Genomic DNA, 20,685 nt, shown 5'->3' with positions numbered 1-20,685 from the left:
GTTGAGCTGCTTAAGCAGGCTTTGCATTTTCTAGTATGTTTTAACAGACATCAGATGTTTGTATTTAATTAACACAAGCCCTAATGTTTCCTTGTTCTTTAATCATTCCAGAGATTTACATTTTTTAAGTGTTAGACTTAACAATGAATAAAATCATTGGGTTTTGCATGTCCAAAGCCCAGCAACTCAGAATACAATGAAAAATAAGTAAGGAGACTGCAGTTTTTCCACTGAATTTGATGAAGGAGCCAAGATTAATGGGACCAATTCTAACTCCAATTTATATGCAAGAAGCTACATGAACATTAACAAAATGGAGCCTATATTTTTGTTTCTGTACCAACTTTGGAATGTTACTTTATTTTGGCTGAATTTTTTTTTAAATGCCTACAGTTAAGCATCTAGATCCATAAGTAGGTGCCTAAATGAATGACCTGATTTTCAAAAGTGCTGAGCATCCAACTTCATTTGATTTCAATGGAGTCACACTCCTATAAAAAGGAAATATGCATGGTCCACTGGTTACTGCATTAGTCTAGCATTCAGGAGGCCCATATTCACATCCTTATTCTGTTACAGATTTCCTACAAGATCAAGTCACTTAGGCTCAGATTTTTAGAAATATTTAGGTGTTGCTCTGCTCAGCATTGCAGTGCCTAAGTCCCATTTTAGTCACCTTTGAAAATGGGACTTAGGCCTTGCAGTGCTGAGTGGGGCAATGCCTAAATACCTTCATAAATTTGGGCCTTAGTATCTCTGTGTCCCTGTTTCCCATCTGTCATGGTATAATTCCCCACTCTGAACCTTAGCGTCCAAAAGATGGGATACCAGCATGAATTCCTCTAAGCTTAATTACGAGCTTAGAACCTGTAGCGTTGCCACCAACCAGGAATTCCAGTGCCTGGTACACTCTGGTCCCCCCAAGACCTTGCCCAGGAAACCCCAAGACCCAGACCCTCTGGATCTTACCACAAGGAAAGTAAACCTTTTCCCCCACCATTGCCTCTCCCAGACTTCCCCTCCCTGGGCTATCCTGGAAGATCACTGTGATTCAAACTCCTTGAATCTTAAACAGAGAGGAAAATGCACTTTCCCCCCCTCTTTCTCTCCCCCCCTCCCAGACTCTCCCTGAGAAAGACAGTAATCCTAACACAGAGAGAAATTAGCCTCTCTCTCCCCCTTCCCTCCTTTCTCCCCACCAATTCCCTAGTGAATCCAGACCCCATCCCCTGGGGTCTCACACCAGAATTAAAAAACAATCAGGTTCTTAAACAAGAAACTTTTAATTAAAGAGAGAAAAACAGTAAAAATTATCTTTGTAAATTTAAAATGGAACAGGTACAGGATCTTTCAGCTATAGACATTGGGAATACCCTCCCAGCCTAAGTATACAAGTACAAATTAAAATCCTTTCAGCAAAATACAAATTTGAACTCCTTCCAGCCAAATACACATTTGCAAATAAAGAAAACAAACATAAACCTAACTCTCCTTATCTACCTAGTACTCACTATTCTGAACTTATAAGAGCCTGTATTGGAGAGATTGGAGAGAAACTTGGTTGCACGTCTGGTCCCTCTGAGAACCCAGAGAGAACAACCACCAAACACTAACAGCACACACAAAAACTTCCCTCCCTCAAGATTGAAAGTATCCTGTCCCCTGACTGGTCCTCTGGTCAGGTGACAGCCAGGCTCACTGATTGTTAACCCTTTACAGGCAAAAGAGATATAAAGTACTTCTGTTCTATTAACTCCTACTATCTGTTTATGACACCATATGTTTAAAAAAATGTGTGTGGGTAGAGGGCTATAAATAGTACTTCCCTACTTCACAGGGGTGTTGTGAGGACAAATACATTAAAGATTGTAAGTCACTCAGATACTACAGTACTAGGAGCTATGATAGACAGACAGTGGTGAATAAATAGTAGGGTTCTTCACCACATGTTCACATGGCATATGTGCCAAATCTTCACCATATGTTCACATGGCAAGGATATATGAAGTAATGCAAAATATATATGAGTATCTATGGTTATAGAAAAAAATACATTAACCTTGTATTGTTACATTGTATTATCAACCAAAAACTTGTATCATTATGTAATATAGGGTAATTGTATAATGAACTACTATTATAATGCATATGAGTTAACGTTACTCTTTGCATATAATTTCATGTTTACTGAAGAAGAAATATTAAGATATATATTTTTTTTATTAAAAGAAGTTCATAATTATAGTGATGTAGAGAAGAGATTCTATGGAAAAAGTCATTTTGTATAAACGTTACCATCTTACTCAACAGATGTGTGTACATTCAGACACATCTGTTGACTTGATTGGCAAAAATAAGTTATTACTGCTTTTTACTCCTCTTAATACTGCACAGTCAGTGGAGCCAAGATGATGTGAACTGGATTTTAATCTTTCTTGTGCATCATTACTTTGTTTACTTAGTTCCAGTCAGTTACACCTGTTCATTCCATTGACATTGATGGGGGCTGTACAGATCTGACTGACAGTGTAATAATATTAGTGATGATGCACAAGAAGGAAAAAACCCTGCTTGAGTTTCAGGTCTGAGGCTGAGTTTGCAGTGCTGGCCACTAGAGAAGAAATCTCTTCAGTGGTGAATTGAATATATCTAGTATGGGAATTCTTCAGCAGTAATAGACAAGGAACCATACACTGCATTTTTACATTTACAGAACCTCTCTTCTGTGTAGACCTGCACTTTAAAAACAGAAATGGGAGTGGAAAGAGAGAGAGAATTATAATGGGAACATCATCTCAATCATCTGAGTAGCATAAAGACCACACAAGAAATAGACCATCTGTAGAGCTTAATTTTTAGTCATCTTGTCCATTTTTCACTGTATTTTTTCCCGCAAATACTTGTAACTATTGTTCACTATGCCAGCTACACAACACATATTACTATTTGTTAATATTATGTTAAAAATAAATAATGGCTAATTAAGTAATAGCAAACAGCTTTGCTGCATAGAGGGAAAGTGCTGGGCTGGTGGCAGGAGACGTTTGGAAAGTACAATATGCAGTCATACTTAGTTAATGCAAAGTAGAAAGAGCTGCATTCCAGCCCTGTTCACTTGAGGGAATGTTGCCTGAGGACATGTCCTTTGAGAGACAGAAGAAGGGTCAGAAGAAATTAATAAAGGGCTTCTTGGTGGGGAAAATAATCCTGAGCAGTCCATGTTATGTTTATCCAAACTTCTTTGGTCCAGAATCAGCAAGTCAATTAAGCGCATGTGTAAAATCAACTGTTTTGCTGAATCAGGTCCTTTTATGAATATTTAGTAAAATATATATATTAAAAGAGCCTCTGTGCCAACTCTTACATTAACATTTATAATCAGAGACCATCAATATTCCAAATTACATAAACTTGCATACCCCAATTCTGGGCTAGCACTAACCAGAGGAACCTCATGGTTGCTCTAATTTGTCCCTGTCGCCAGTGGTCTAAAGGAGCCATTACAACTGAGTATCACTGAAATGAAGGGATGTCCTGCCACACATGTTCCCCTTGCCAAGTCCCCTGTGCAGGGAGTTGGATCAGAGGGTGAGGTAGGGACAGTTATGCAGACTCTGCACCACCTGGGGATTCCACCATACTGGGAAATCCTGAACCAGCTGGTACCATTAAAGCACCTCTTGGGCTCCTATGTGCGACCAAAGCAGCATAAAGCAACCATGAGGAAGCAAAGGATCTGGCCGACTGTTTTTATGTTAGCTCTGATTTTCTTCTAATCCTCCGCCAAATCTTTTGTCCAGCTATAGAGAAAGCTAGTTGATGTGTTACTGATTTGTTAGTTCAAAGTTGTTTTTTAATCCAAAGTATGAATTTTAATGGAATCTATGGACTCATTGACATTAATTGGGTCTCACTGTATATAAACCAAACAATAGCCTATGCCTAATTGACTTTCACAGATTAAATCAGTTCTGAAATCCCTCTACTTGGAGCCTATTTGGATTATATAGTGATACATTAGATGTTGTTAGTAAGGTACATAATTATATTCTTTAAATCCAGTTCGGTACAACAGAGAATGCACTACTCTTTCATAGAAAAAAAGAGTTGCTACTTCCTATGCAGATTGATATTAATTAAGTGCTATAAGTGTTCTTTTCCTGTTTTCTTTGGCAACAGATAGTGATAACTCTAATCCTAAAATCCTACTAGCTGGATCTCTAGCATCTGGTGCTGCCATCTGCTGTTTATTCCCTACTGTAATGTTTTACCCCCAAAATAAAAATGGTAACCTCACCCCCGCAGCACCTCCTGCTGGTCACTTTGAGAATTAGCTCAATATTCCAGCTTGGAGCGCCCTCTGCAGGCCAGTAATCCACCTGTCCCGGCTGGCCCCCTTGTCACTCCCTGGACCTGGTGCCCTTTTACATGGGGTTCTGCCCCCTGGCAGCAACCCCTTTTCCTTAGGGTTTCCCCTCCCTGGGAACCCCCCACCCTCTATCCCCATTTTGCTTCACTATTAGCTACTGCCAGTCATTGTCTAGCCCCACACCCTGGGGCAGACTGCAGTATCAGCTGCTCATCATCAGCAAAGCGGTTTGGACCTGCTGCCTTGGCCTACCCCTGGGTTGCACCCTGCAACTCCAGTACCTCTTGGCCTAATCCTAGGCCACAGCCTGGGGCTTTCCAGGCAGGAGCTCCCCAACTCCACTGCCTTTCCCCAGCCCTGCTCCACGCTAGGTACCTTGTCTAGTTCCCCGCAGCCAGGCCCTTCTCCCTCTACAGCCAGAGGAAGACTCTTTTTGCTTCTGGCTCCCCTGGCCTTCTTATACAGCCTTATTGCTCAGTTTGGGGAATGGCCCACAGCTGCAGCCACTCCCGCCATCAGCCCAGGCTTCTGGCTCCGCTGCAGCCCCCTCCTGGGATGTTTTAAGCTGCAAAGGGCAGGAGCGGGTAACCACCTCACTACACCACCTCTCTCTTCTGCATTACTGTACATCTTAATACAGAATCAGTCTGATACTCCAGCAAAGTCTTTGCACCATTCACCTGATCTTGCACAAAACTGTGTAACCAGTTCATAGAATTAGAACTTTTTCAAACAGCATGTATTGCCAAACAACATGGGCCTACTCCTGCTCGCATTGAAGTAAATGACAAAGTCTCCATTAATTTCAGCAGGAGCTGATTTGGACACTTTGTTAGAAGGTAATTCACAAAAATATGAGGAAATAGAAAAGGATAGATAAAAATGGACAATAAAAAATTTGAATGAATTTCATTAAGAAATATCCTGGTGGGTGTGGAGGTTCCCCTCTCTCCTCTCTATATAAGTACCCTGCACTTTACTTCTGAGTTTTAAGAAGGTAGCAGTTTTAGAATAAAATGGAAAACTCAGATAATTCCCATGCAGTTACATAGGCATTTATCTACAATGTCAAACAGAATTACCTTTTTGTTACTACACTTAACTAGATAAATCTAGGGGTCAGTTCTGGCTTCCATTCTACACCATTCCTGTCAATATGGCCAATCCCCCACTGAGGTCATTATGATAACCTGTGACAAAGAGACAAGCTTTCTGTCACTAATAAGATTCATACTAGAGACTTCCATCCCTTATGCTAATATCCTTAACTGTCGGACAGATTGGGATGGGTGAAAAAAAGTCTACTTTCTAGGAGCCTGATTGTTGTATTAATCTTTTCTACTTCTTTCGGTGCTCCATTGTTCACATGTGTGCAGCGCTGGCCAGAATTCTGGTCCCCTGTCATTCAGTTAGGTAGATAATTTAATGAGTGGAAACTTCCAGTACTAGATAAAAAATTATGCTCTTAAGGGAAGTTTGCGACCCAGTCAAATTGAATGCACCATAACAAACCAAAAATGTACCTCTAAGGTAAGTACCATGTTCTACAAAACAGACTTGGAAAAAGAAATTACATATTTTGTCACTGTTGAAAATATGTAGCCTTTGAGTTTCATACTTGTATTCATGGTAGTGAAGATAATAAATGGTCATAACCTTGTAAAAAAGGACACTCACAAGAAGAGGGTCTTAATGACTTTGTCAGGTATTTGTAGCTATTTTTATAAGGACATATTTCCTCATGACACTGGGAATTAACGTGATCACTTTTTTTACAAGTGAAAAACAAAACCGTGAACAGTAAGTAGCAGACTATTAAGTCACTGTCCTGTGAGTAGTCTGGGTTGGAAAATTCCTTGAACTGGGATCTGATGATTTCCAAAAATAATTTAGTTCCAAACAACGATCATTCCAGATGTGACATTTGGGCAGGACAGTTTAAGGAGGAATAGAAATGGTTTTAAAAATCCCAATGAAACTCACCATCCCAGAGATTCCCAGAGATTCCATAGTTTAACAATCATCTCTTATTACAAATAGCAAGGAGAATTCTCTTTCACATTTTGTATTTTAGTTAGCTCTGGTACGTGTATCTGTGGAGGTGGGAGAGAATTTAACATGTAGCATGGGTTCAGGACAGGGATCGTTCCAACCTGAAGGTGATCTAATTTGGTTCTGATGTTTCCCTCTGATCTTCAATTTTCTTTAGAAAAATATTTGCATGCTGTTGAAAATTACAATAAAGGGTCATTTTTTTCTTACCTTTTTTTAATGTGATTTTTTAGCATCTGAACAAAGTCCAAGTGCTAGATTTCTGGCTACAGAACAAATACAACAAAGAATCCTGTGGCACCTTATAGATTAACAGACATTTTGGGGCATGAGCTTTCGTGGGTGAATACCCACTTCGTCAGATGCATTAGTGGAAATTTCCAGGGGCAGGTATATATATATATATATATATATATATATATATATATATATATATATATGCAGGCAAGCTAGAGATAATGAGGTAGTTCAATCAGGGAGGATGAGGCCCTGTTCTAGCAGTTGAGGTGTGAAAACCAAGGGAGGAGAAACTGGTTTTGTAATTGGCAAGCCATTCACAGTCTTTGTTTAATCCTGAGCTGATGGTGTCAAATTTGCAGATGAACTGAAGCTCAGCAGTTTCTCTTTGAAGTCTGGTCCTGAAGTTTTTTGTTCCCATCCTGCAGCAAAAAAAACTTCAGGACCAGACTTCAAAGAGAAACTGAATGGCTTGCCAATTACAAAACCAGTTTCTCCTCCCTTGGTTTTCACACCTCAACTGCTAGAACAGGGCCTCATCCTCCCTGATTGAACTACCTCATTATCTCTAGCTTGCCTGCATATATATATATACCTGCCCCTGGAAATTTCCACTACATGCATCTGACGAAGTGGGTATTCACCCACGAAAGCTCATGCCCCAAAACGTCTGTTAGTTTATAAGGTGCCACAGGATTCCTTGCTGCTTTTGCAGATCCAGACTAACATGGCTATCCCTCTGATACAGAACAAATACAGCTTTTATCAGACTTCCCTACACTCCTCCAGCTATGATCTGGAGGGACAATTTCCAGGGCGTGGTTAGATATGCTTATTCAGTCTCTAGCCTTTCTGCTGAGAGTGCCAACTGCAACAGTGAGTTTTGTGATGTGGATGTCTTTTTGTGATGCGGTTGGCATGGGACTGAGACTACTAACTCGTTCTCACATAAGCCACTAAGCAGCCATTCAATGGCAACTTTTTGCAGCATTGTAGCTCTCTGTAGTATGAAAGCTTGTGCCTTCCACCAACAGAAGTTGTTCAAATAAGAGATATTATCTCAACCCCCTTGTGTCTATCCAATAGTAATGACAGTCAGTCACTTCCGAATGAAAGTGTGGTAGATCTGAGATAAAAGTTTACCCCTCTCCCATAAGGAAACATTTTTAAAGAAAAAGCTATTTGCTTTGATGATGACTTCTGTGTTCCCACCATTATCACTGGAGGTATCTTATTTTAAATAATTATTTTCTCCTGAGTCAAACTACTCTTTTTCTGCTTGAGACCATACTTAAACAATATTTGTTTAGTTAGCATACCGATCCACTGCAATGGGCATGACTGTGATGGTAAGAGTAGAAGGCTTTAAATATAACCAGTTGAAGAGTAATGAAGTGACATCCATGAACATTTAGCCCAGAGCCTGGAGCACCAGCTCAAGTGGCCATTTAATAAAGGAGGGATCTTTATGGGTTTAGGGCCTGAACCAAAGCTCACTGAAGTCAAGAGAAAAACTCCCATTGATTTTCATGAGCTTTAGATCAGTTCCTTAAAATCACTACTGTCTAAAATGAATTCTGAAAACAATAATGCTTCTTTACTGCAATTGTTGTTTGCAGCCACCAGTGATGAGACGGCCACCCACTGTTGTTTGTTACATATGTGGCCGTGAGTTTGGAACTAAATCTATTGGCATCCATGAACCACAATGTCTGAAAAAATGGCATAATGAGAATGACATGCTACCCAAACATTTACGAAGACCTGAACCTAAAAAGCCAGAAGTCAGATCCTTAGGAGGTAAGCTACAGACCAAACAAAAGGAATTGAGAGGATGTAAGTTGGAAAAAAATAGGTTTAAAGAGAGCTAAATGTTTTACATGTGATTTTGTCTTCATTCATATGAAACTATCTACTTACAATAGAGTTTAGCTTGTTTAAAGCATCCTATTTTTTCTTTTGCCAAATCAGTGTCAGTTAAAGGTACTCTGTGTCTCTCAAGTAATGAGCCCTTATATGTCAATCACTTTTGAGTCTAAAACCAGTCATTTGCAATCTTCATAACTAAGCCCTTCACTGGGATTACTTTTGGCTACTTTCTGCACCATAGGAAGGCACATTTTCAAGCAGGACAGCTCATCCAAGAACAATATGCAAGTATGACTGTTACAGGGTTCAGAGTGCAATCCAGACCAGTGAGGGTGTGACTGTGGTTGCTGGAGGGGCCACATTGAGAATGCTTAATCCGAGTGAACTGCAAAGAATGGGGCAAATCCCCCAAACTGTTGGTTTATTCTTATAATTAGATTCACCAAGCCAGTCACAAAACAGTTTCTGTAATATCTTACTGGTTACCAAGAAGCTAAAATACAGTTCCCATTAAGCAATGCAGCCTTTGGCTCCCACCCAAACAGCCAGGTCAAGTATGATGTGGATTACTTAAAATCTTATTAACCATATATATAGTTCTACCAATCGCAAGAGATTGGACACATTACCTACCAGGTCAATGAATATTTCAGATTTTACTCAAAAATACTCTTACAGCCAATTTTTATTAACTAATATAAGATGTATGTAAAAAGAAAAAGTGTTACCATGGTTAAAAGATCATTATACATACAGATATGAATAAAGTTCTTAGGTCATAGCAAAGATGGTGAGCTGCTGATTTGCAAAAACTCCTTCCAGAATCAGTTTAATAATAGGCAGTCCATGTATAGACTTTGTTCAAATTCTTCTATAAGAATCTGCAGAGACAGTTCAGGGTTCCAGGAGACCTCAGTCTTGTGGCTTGAACTTCCCCTGACAAAGTTTAAGCAGATCTGAAATGGCAAGGATCAGGCCCTAGAGTTCTTTTATAGTCCTCTAGCAGGTGTGACAAAGTTCCTCCTCTGCTTTGGTGGGTCCTGTGCTTATTGGCAGATTTGCTCACCTCAGTGATCTCCCCCACAGTCTGGATCAACTCCTCCTGTGTCTGATCAGGAGTTGGGAGGTTTGGGGGGAACCCGCCCTCTACTCCAGGTTCCAGCCCACGGCCCTGTGGATTTGCAACTGTCTATAGTGCCTCTTGTAACAGCTGTGTGACAGCTACACCTCCCTGGGCTACTTCCCCATGGCCTCCTCCAAACACCTTCTTTATCCTCACCACAGGACATTCATCTTGGTGTCTGATAACGCTTGTACTCCTGAGTCCTCCAGCAGCACACCCTCTCATTCTCAGCTCCTTGCGCCTCTTGCTCCCAGCTCCTCACATGCACTTCCTCTCCTCTGGCTCCTCCCCAACTGACTGGAGAGAGCTCCTTTTTAAACCCAGGTGCCCTGATTAGCCTGCATTGATTGGCTGCAGGTGTTCTAATCAGCCTGTCTGCCTTAAGTGGTTCTAGCAAGTTCCTGACTACTCTAGTGCAAACCCTGCTCTGGTCATTCAGGGAACAGAAAACTACTCACCCAGTGACCAGTATATTTGCCCTCTACCAGACTCCTGCACCCGCCCACCTCCCCTCCCCGGATGCCAATAGGACCAGACTCCTGCACCCCACTGGCTTGGGTCTGTCACACAGGCTATGACAGCCTTTTGACAGCAGATAACACAGTGGGCATTCCTTGAATGAAGAATAGATAATGCACATCGTTGCTTTGAAGTAAATCTCTATTTATTAGACACAGACCAGTAAATAGCTGCATTTATTAGCATAAAGTTATTAACCATTCAAGCAGTTTTACTGCAAATTTCTAAGAGACATAAAGACAATATTATTACACCACAAATTTCATCTAAATATTAATATTCCCTTTTGATCTCTGAATCCATAGAATATAGTAACAGATTGGAAAAGATGTGTATCATTCACAAGCTAATATGGTTACATTGTTAACATCTAACAAGATAAAAGTAAACACAGACAAATACAATTGGCATCTTCTTCTAATTCTCTAACAATACAGGTTTACATTTCAAATAATTTAGTCTACTTTAACATGGCTTTGATAATTACCTACAAGAATGGCCCTGTTTACCATTTCAACACTTCTCTAATATGTCCTTACGGTTGATTTGAGGTCTCTACAGCCCTCTTCCTTGCAACCTCCTTTCTGCTACCAGCTCCCTGATCTTTATAGAAGCCCCGCCTGTCCTGAACAGATATGTCCCTTGATTAGGGCTTTCCTCTCAGCCGAAAAGTCCCCCAGTTTGCAGTCGAATTGGCCCATCTGACCTACGTTACTCCCTTCAGTTACATGGGGAGCACACTGCATCACAGTCTGTTGTTTTGATTCCAACATGCTTAATTTACATAGGAGACAGGTAAATAGTTGCCTTCTCTCCTGTCTGGGAGGGAATCTGTTTCTCCCTGTTTGGCCACAGACTTTAAAACATAGCATCAATGACTCTCCATAATTTCTTATATAGTGTTAATACAGTCATTTCATAATGATATTAATCACCAGGGTGTCATTAGCTTTGAGAAAAGACTTCGCTCTATACACTTTTGTAATACAGTAATACTGTATACCATCAGTTGATGCAATTGCTTATCACTTAGGTTCAGCCCCTGTCTTTATAGACACATAAACCTTTTAAATGAATTCTTCTGAGGGTTACCCCTCAAAGTAAAATTTATTCAAGCTGTAAGAAAGGCAACACATAGTCTGGTGCTGAAGGAGCTCCATGCTCTTTCTTCCCTGGCTTGTGTTTGCTGAAATGCAAATTGTTGGTTCCTAACATCTTTTCCCCCTGCTGTCTTGATGTTTACTGTTTACTGCTTGTATGTAAATTGAGGTAAACACACCTTCCTTTGGTTAAGATAGACCTGTTTAACAACTCTTCCTGACATACCTGGTTTAAATACTCTTTAGTCATAAATCTAGCATATATCCATATCTTTTAATACCCACTGGGTACATACATCACACAGGAATATTAATGATCAGTCAGATACAAGTTTTTAAATGATACCTCACAAGGCATATTTTGTACAAAGAATATTACAAGCATATAAGGTGTGAATACATGGGGTCTTAGTGTCACACTGACATATGAATTCATTAGAACAAAATATCTTCAGGCAAGAGCAACTTGGGGACTGATACCTCAGCCAGCTTTTACACCTATAATGTTGGCCATTTAAAAACAACAAACTAAGATTTGCCAATGGTAGCCACAAAATGGCATCTGAGATACCAGAGTTTTAACCCTACCCTAGTAGAAATACCAATGCTAACTATGTAGTAACTACAAGCACATGTTGACATTTTAAAAGCAGCTACTGTATACACTACAGTACAGCAAGTTGCTCTTCATTAAAATGCTATGGTCTTTCTACTGTCTCTAAATCCTAATAGCTTAATACAAATACACTTCCCACTGTGACCTATGGAAGCCTAACTACAGTGGAAAATACTGTATGTGACATAAAATGAACATTCATTTCCTCTTACGTATCCTATGATTGTAATTTTGGGCCTGATTCTGCAAGGTGCTGAGTTTCCTCACTTCCCCGTCCCAGATCAATGAGAACTGGCAGCGCTCAGTGCCTTGCAGGATTGGACCCTTACATTTACTCAGTGCATATGTCTTCACAGCAGAGTTAGCTCTGACTGATATTTGAGTGTTGCCTGTAAACCTTCCTCCTGTCCACACCTAAAACCCTCTTACCGATGTTTAGTGATGCTTTCAGCCTGGGTTTGCTGGCAAGCTTGGGGTTTGGGTTACAGCCAGAGTTCTGCTTTCACTCAGGCTGGTGACCCACCAAGTTTGCAGTGAGGGTGTAGGCTAACTCATTCAGGTGTTGATAGCCCTCCAGTGTCTTCCCACATTTTCCCCTGCAGAGTGGCTCTGCACAAAGAACCATGGGCTATGCTCCCAGGAGTTTCAGCAATGGATATAGGTGAGTGAAGCAACAGTGAGGACACAGTAACTCGAGTATTGTTTTACAGTATGGCTGCTCTCAGCCAGGCTAGGCTAACCTGAGTGCTGATTACCCAAGTTAATCCTGCGCTGAAGACATACTCTGAGATGGCATTTTCATTTCATTGGCTCTTTTATGATCATCACTTTTATTACTACGTACTGAGAGTAAAAATGAGAGAAAAAGATGGAGGACTAGATCTGACAGAGGAGGGCATAGCTGGGTAAAAAAGGGCTACTTCAAGGTTTTGTGGAACAGCAGCGGTCTGAGCCACCAGCTATCTTGGGGAAGTGGGAGGAAAAGAAGGTATCTACTCTTAAAGAAATCAGCACAGCAGGATGCGCCTATCTATGAATCTGCACATTGCTTCACTCCTATGCAGTGCTACAGGGTGTGGAGTACCTACTGTGAGGTGCTGTGTGCTCACAGTTCCCAAGGAGGCACTTGACAGTTTTCACAATATGGTCCTAAGTGTCTGCTGCTGATAGGTTGAATAGCACCATATTTGAGCAAAAACTATGTGCTCACCACTCTCCTGTCCCCAAGAAAATAATCTTCCTTTTTTCTTTTTCTTTTTGTTTTGTTTTTTTTTGCTAAGATGATTCCAATCATCCAGGAAATGCTAAGTACTATACACACACACACCACATGTCTCACAGTTTTATAAATGGAGGGGGGGGGAAAGCTTTTTTGGTGAATGGAATAAGCAGTGTTCTAAACCAAGAGAGGTACAGAAATGAGATCTATTTACATAAAACTTTGTATAGTTTACATAATTAAAAAAAAAAGTGTGACTGGAGAGAACTGCTGGACTGATTGCAGTTTTTTTGTTTTCTGAATGCAACAAATGCCTGTAGGGAGAAAGTCACCTCCTTTCCTTTTCTACCTCTCTCTCTTTTTATTCAATAAACTTTCCAAAGTACAGAAAATACACATTCATTTCCTGCAAATGAAAGGGGTATTTGCCTCAGCCAAAGAAAGAAACATCAGTCGGTTGCTCATCTAACGAAAAGAACATTAGGAACAGGCATATTAAGAGATCTAAGGCTTATTGTGGTTATATGAACTGTTGGATATGAATCATATTAAAACTGCCTGGGCCCTTAATGAAGAGATCCATATCGTGCCAGTGACAGAAACCATGGAATATTTTAAAAATGCATTCATTTTTTAAATAGACTGATGCTTGCAGTTTGAAGACAAAATTTATTTAATTCCTTATAGCCACCATCTATAGTACTGATACCTTCTGGTCAGGTTGAAACTCATACATTTCAAATCAAGCCAGATTATTTTTTTATCTTGTGCCCTTCAAATGGGATCTAGATGCAGTTGCTGAGACTAAAGCATTGGTTAAACAACCTAGCTGTTCTTCTTGGAAATGGGTTTAAAACAATCATTTACTGTTAAAACAAACCAACCTGTAGCTTTTAGGGTGAAAGAAAACAAGGTTTTATGACACAAATTATGTAGCTGAAATACACTCCAGCTAGCTCTTTAGAGCCTGATCCTGTACTCTTAATGCAGGTAAACAACCACTGAAATAATTGTGAGTAAAAGTTGAACAAAATACGACATGTGTTTAGGAAAGGACTGCAGAACCAGTCTCAATGACTTCAGTGGGTGTTTTGCCTGAGTAAAAACTGCAGGATTTGTCTGTAAGAAGTTTTGGGCTAATCTCATCCCTATTCAAGTCAATGGCAGTACTCTTATTGACTTAAATTGGAGAAGTATTGGGCCCTATGCTCAGACTAGCACAGATGGGACATACCCAACATACGTTTCCTCCCATCCCCTTGGTCAGATAATATAAATTCATTAAGTGGAACTTGAAATAAGGCCAAGAAAGCGAAAGTTGCTGATAACATGTATGCAAAGATGTTAGTAATTACTTAAGAATTCATACCACAACACATAGGGCAATGCTTTCTCCTTGCTTTAATACAATACAGAATGATTGAGTTTGTAGTTAACTTTATTCAACCCCAGGGACTATAAGTAGGGCTTTTTTTTTTTTTTTTGCAAAAGCAATATGATTTGGTTAAAACTAAAAGGCTCAGTCAACAGGTATTTCCTGAAAATATTTTCCATACAGAGCTGAATATGGTTGTCCAGAATGAAAACTAATACTTTATTTTTTAATTTTCCAGCCAAAGGTTTCTATGATCTCGATGCTCTAAATGAGGCTGCCTGGAACAGTGCCCAGAGCCAGTTAGTTCCATGTGATATTTGTGGGCGTACTTTCCTGCCAGACAGACTGATTGTCCACCAGCGGTCCTGTAAACCGAAACCAGCAAAGTAAAGCACACCGCACCCCCTCCCCATCCCCCAACACACACCTTCCAGCCAAAGCATTAAAAGAATAAAATCCTGCTTGGAAATAAAAGGCATAGCTCAGGGGCTCTGTAAAATCATAGTGATGTGGAAACATGTTCAGATCATCTCCGAGGTAAAAACAACAGTAACCACTATAATGTAGGCCAAATACAGTGATTTTTTAGCATATCATTATGGAAATGGAAGACATCTCAAACTGTCATTTCTGTGCTCTGAGAAGTGCAGCACAGAGCTCACAGTTCAGGGGCGCCAGTAAGGTGCCTTTAAGCCACCTTTGTGCCCTCCTGAGCCTGTGCTATTCTGGGGGGATTACCCAGAGCAAAATACCCCAGCGATCAGAAAAGAAGCACCCAAATACATCATCTATAAATAGCAGCGAACGCCCTGTCTCAAATAATGACGATATTCTGCAGTACTCAGTGATGGTAGCTGGGCTGTGCCTCCCTGCCCCACTCCCATGTAAATTACTTTTTGTGTTTAACGTCCTCAATTTTTAAGCTCTGACTGGAACTATCAAGCTTCCTACCTGTAGATTGTGGAGGGGAGTCAGATGTAGGGTGAGTCACATGGCTTAGTAGTCCTAGTGGTTGGGGGGAGGGACCAGCTAGAGGAGCCAAGTGTAGGCTGAACATAAAGTTTAGCAGAGCACAATAATCTCCCTTCACACCAGCACTTCCGTCACTCCCTCTTCCTGAGTTTTCCTGTTTCCTTTGTGGCAGATTGCTCTTTTCCCCAGGAACAATCAATAAATCAGCTTGCAGCATTTCCGGCTCCTTGGAGTTGCACAGTTTGCATGGCTCCTAAGGACAGGGGTATACTGTGCTGACTTAAGCCCCCTCTCCATTAAAACATAAAGAACACAGAACTTTTTTGTTACCTACCATAGAACCATAATTTTAAATCACACTGTTAAGACAAAGCTATTTAGCCTGGTTAAGCTGGCCTAAGTATTTAAGCACCTGGCCCAAAGTACACTTCCACTGTCAATGAGAAAGACATGCATTGACTTCAATGGGATTTGGATCAGACCCTAAAACCACAGGCACCTACTTTCCCCATCCATTGCAATGACGGAGAAGGCATCCATAATCAGGTGACAAAGTGCTGATAGGTGCAAAGGGGGAGGCTGGTCAGCACTACTTACCTGGGGTGGATATGTGGGTGTCTTTTGCCCCATCCTAAACCATACTGGTAAGCACTAGGAGGTATGTACAAGGGTCTTTATCCTGCTCATTGCAGTCAAAGGCAAAACTCCCATTGTCTTCAATGGTTCAGGGTCAAAGCGCTAGCACAAGACATGGGGATATGTGTTATATGGGGCAGCACTAGAGATGTTTTTTGATTCCAACATTTCAAAGAATGCTATTGTGTCCCAGAGCAGAGTCAGAGTCAAAGAGCACCAGTGAAAGGATTAAACATGTGAAGGAAGTAATATATACTCGAATAGAATTGCAGCAGACAGCACTTTTTTTTACCTTACTCTAAAGTGTTTTACTAAGTGACCAGGGAGGTTACTGTGAAATGTATGACAAAATGCAACACATGTTGTTAAGCAATCATATGAATTTCCTGAACTGCTGAAAGAAACTGGATCACCGACAAGTTTTCACCTTCAGTTTTAATGTCAGAAAGCTGGTTGTGTGCATCCTGTGACAAATGTGACTATTCCTAGAGTATTTGCACTTATTGTTGCATTTATGAAAATCAGATATAAAGAACTGGATGTCTTTATGTACTCTGAAATGACAGATGGACTTCAACTACTTTTTTTCCCCCAAGCTATCAGTCTGCACAATTTGCCATGAAGGCAAAACAAGAAATAGCATCATTGTTCAGCTGTTACAGGAATGCCCCCGCACCTGCCCCTGCCTGAGACGCAACACAAAGTTAATTCAAATTGGGACAGAGATCGGCATTCTTTGCTGAAAATAATTTCCCAAACAGTCAAACATTTCAGCAACCCTTTCACCTCCAGGAGAGGAATTTTATTTTCTCTTGTTATATATTTCCTGACGTCAGTGGGCCAGTTCCTGCTCTGCAATTCAAAGCTCCATGAGCCCAACAGATCCAGCCCCTTAAGTATCTTCATTGCATTGTACGGAATTCTTGGGTGGCATTAGAGCTACTTCACCTCTTCTTCCTGGGACTGATGGAGCGAGTGTAGCGAGGGGAAAGAGGGAGTGGACAGCTTGTTCCCATGCACCAGCCATCTGTTGCTGCTAGATCCACCCCCAGAGGCTGTTGGCAGCCTGAAAGCTACTCTCTTTTATTCTGGGGACTGGCCCAGTGCAAAATGTCATCAGGATTGGAGGAATTGGCAAAGGTGGCTTAAAAGTACCTTTGTGGCCATCATCCTCAGTTGTGGTAAGCAATGCTTTGCTGCAGCTGAGGAACTGAGCCATCAAGCTTCATTCCAGAGCAATTTCAAGAGCAGAAATGGTTTTAAAAGGGACCAAGGACCTTTAAGGTAATCAATTCATTTGCTGGCATTGAAAACTAAATATGAGGTAGAATCAAAGATCAACTGTCAATGGGATTTAGGCTTCTTATTGCCTAATTTACTTTTACAAATGGGACTCATGAGCCTAAGTAATGTGCTATTTTGAAAATGTTACCAGTAATGACTGACACCAGCTTCATGTAAAGCTCTCCCTACATCCACCTACTTATCTCCCCAAACTGTGTATCCCAAGAGCAGAGCTGAGCTGTTTGAAGGGCTGTGCACATGGGGTGTTCACACATACTTGTGTGGATCATGCCTTTGGGCTCCTGAGCCTTACCTCAAAATTCCTGTCACAGCTGCCTGAAGAGTGACTGCTAAGCAGGCTTTTGGGGGCTTTCTGGCAAGACTCTGCCAGACCTGCCAAACTTTGGCCATGAGTTTGAAAGCTGTTGTGCCATTGAAATGGAAAACTAGAGTTTAATTAGAGCTTCACAGTACAAAGTGAAGTGTAAGTTCTGTTAATATAGCAGAGCTTGCTTTATATATTTATGTTTGTGAGATTGTAAATGTGAAGGGGGCTGATAGCCTGGCAGTGCAGTGGCAGCACAATGGTTCTCACACCTAAGGGACCCAAGATCAAAGTCTAAGCTTTTGTACCTTACAGGACAGGAACACTGTGGAGGTATCACACAGCTGGGCTCTGCGTGGGGAGCAGACACTCCATATCACATCGCTCTCTAACACCATCCCTGTGTCAGATGGAAATATAAAGTACCACCAGCTAATTCTAGGACTAGTCCTCTTCAACCAGCACAAGGATGTGGACCCCTTGGGGGAAAGTAGAATAAAAAGGCATGGATGGGGAAGGGACCATTCCCCAGAAACTGATAAGGAGAATGTGAAAGGATCACGAGTGAGGAATACAATGGATCTTTTGATCATTTTTGTGATGGTTTTGTGAGTGTGTCTCTGTGTTTGTGTTTGTGCAGTGCTAGAGACTACAGCACTCTGTTTATCCATATATGAGGTACTGCAGAGGCAGTAGCATGGCAGGTTCTTCACACAACCCCAGCAATCTGCCTCAAAACTGATGCAGAGAGGATAGCTTGATCTCGAGCCTTTGTCACTGGCCTAGGGTGACCAGATGTCTTGATTTTATAGGGACAGTCCCAATTTTTGGGTCTTTTTCTTATATAGGCTCCTGTTACCCCCACCCCCGTCCCGATTTTTCACACTTGCTGTCTGGTCTGTCTACACTGGCCTCTCTGCAGAGACTGCCAGCAAGAGTACTAGACCTGTGCCAAGTGCAGTGGTGACTTTTATGTCAACATTTGCCCAGTGGGATCTGCATTAATACCATCAATTCATTTCACAATTTAATTCCTTTTCAGCAGCACTAAGCTGTGATCTGTCCAGCATTTTGCATATTTATTTGGCATTCCTCCTTTAACCTTCTTTCAGGAGAGGAAACAGAAAACAAAAAAGCAAAGAATTTAACTTTCTTTGCTTTTTAGTATTGTTTACAGTTCTTTGGCTACTTGCCACACATTCTTATCACACATTCAGTTGTCTTATAGCGGGTCCCACTTCAATCCTGTGTTTCTGCTGATTCAACACATAATTGTTCTAAAGATCTGAAAAATGTTTTTCTGCACTTTAAAGAAACAAAGAAAGTCCCTTTAGTTGGCTATGACTGTGCTGATAGCAACTAAACATGTAAGTAGGCATGGGTTATAAAAAGTCAGAAAACAAGCTAAAATATTACTGATCCTCATGCAAGGCTCAGAACATGCTAAGAGAATGAATGTCCTCCTTTAAACAAAGTCATTGTTTTAAAAGATATAGATCCAGAGTTGGAGCCTAATGGTCATTGAAGGCAATGAAATTCTTGACTCCAGGAAGAGACTCTCAAAAGTCCTTACTCAGGCAAAACCTCCATTTCCTGTGGAATTATTAAAAACTGGGTAAGGACTTCAAGATTTGGCCTAACAGGAAAAAAAAATCAATTGCAAATGAATAATATGTGTAAAATGTTTGGGTCTAGCTTCAGAATGACACATAATATTAATAGCCATGAGAATTTTAGCTGCAGAAGATCTCTAACACTCTCAAACGTTAGTGGTAAAGCACATTGGAAGTGATCAAAACAATCCAGGGTGTGACTCCTTCACTATCTACTCAACTTTCTTAATGAATGAATGTTCATGACAAAAGCCTGTGAAGGAGAAAATGTGGCAGTTCAATAACTGATTTTGTTCATGCAAGTGGAAAAAACACTATTATAGATACATAAATGTTTTTAAAAATTATTTCATTTTAAACCTTTTTGCTAGTAAACATTTTTTCTGCAAAAATTATTGTTTATTTTTTATATATAAAAAGTTGCTAAATCATTTATTTGTTAATAAACTTTATAGACGTGTTTGTAGCTTTCTTTTGTCATTTTATTTTATACACAAACTATTCCCTCTGATAATCCTTGTGTAAGTGATGGAAAGAGTCCATATGTTTATTATACAATGTTAGATAATTTCATTGTAAACTTGATTTATACCTCATAGCCCAGAAACAAACTGGGCACAATGTAGAAATTATACATCCTACAGCCTTTGGCCTAATCCTGAACCCTTACAGTGCACATACTTAAGAGACACTGAAGCAGACGCAGACTATAGAGTCCATTAACCAAAGATATATTTCACACTTTTTATATATTTTTTTACATTTTTCAAAGATTTTCATAAATGTTTTTGAATTTTTCTGCTTTGTCTTTTTTTTCAAACACACACACACACACACACACACACACACACACACACACACACAGCAGATCCAAACACCACAAGAAAGTGAACATTTTAGCTTAGGGGAGGTTGTTTTAGGGGTTGGGGTTTTTTTGTTTGTTTTTTCTTCATTTTTCTCTTCCTTTTTTCTTTTTGCTCTCTTTTTCATTTGTGAAATGGTAAAAAGAAAAATAGAATGAGGGGAGATGAAAGGGGAAAAAAACAATCCCTCCCAAAAAATTGTTGGTAGTACGTTTCAGAAATCCCCAAAATTTCTCTCCTCTTTTCATTTTCTCTAAAAATTGGAAAATGTTGAAAAAAATTAAAATTTTCCATTCAAATTTTCATTTTTTAAAAAATGCCATTTCTTGTCAAAAGGCACGGTAAATGAAAAATTTCTCCAGCCTTACTAAATCTAGTTTAAATTTAATTTCACCTGTTTCCTGTTTCCACAAAATATTTCCTTAGAAGAGTTACTTCACCATTGTTACTTACACCTTTGACATTTGAAGGTCAAAATCATGTAAATATACAGCCATTTCTTATTAATCCCCA

At 40.2% G+C, this 20,685-nt stretch overlaps 1 protein-coding gene across 5 annotated transcripts in view; it reads left to right on the top strand.

Annotated features, from left to right (window-relative positions):
• The window catches only part of LOC115653875 (zinc finger protein 474-like), a 57,594-nt gene that overhangs the window by 13,323 nt on the left and 23,586 nt on the right, over window positions 1-20,685 (top strand). For 2 of the 5 annotated variants that reach the window (XM_030567603.1, XM_030567602.1), the window contains 2 exons: window positions 8,278-8,458; window positions 14,718-19,672. In XM_030567603.1, coding sequence (XP_030423463.1) covers window positions 8,278-8,458; window positions 14,718-14,869 — 333 coding nt within the window. In that variant the 3' untranslated portion in view covers window positions 14,870-19,672. Of the gene's footprint in view, window positions 1-8,277; window positions 8,459-14,717; window positions 19,673-20,685 lie in introns of those variants that run through there. The other 3 variants (XR_004001027.1, XM_030567604.1, XR_004001026.1) reach the window with 2 other exon arrangements.

Source organism: Gopherus evgoodei, chromosome 6 (genome assembly GCF_007399415.2).
Source record: "Gopherus evgoodei ecotype Sinaloan lineage chromosome 6, rGopEvg1_v1.p, whole genome shotgun sequence".
Lineage (NCBI taxonomy): Eukaryota > Metazoa > Chordata > Testudines > Testudinidae > Gopherus > Gopherus evgoodei.
Note: the sequence above shows the minus strand (reverse complement) of the source record. Positions and strands in the feature narration are given on the sequence as shown.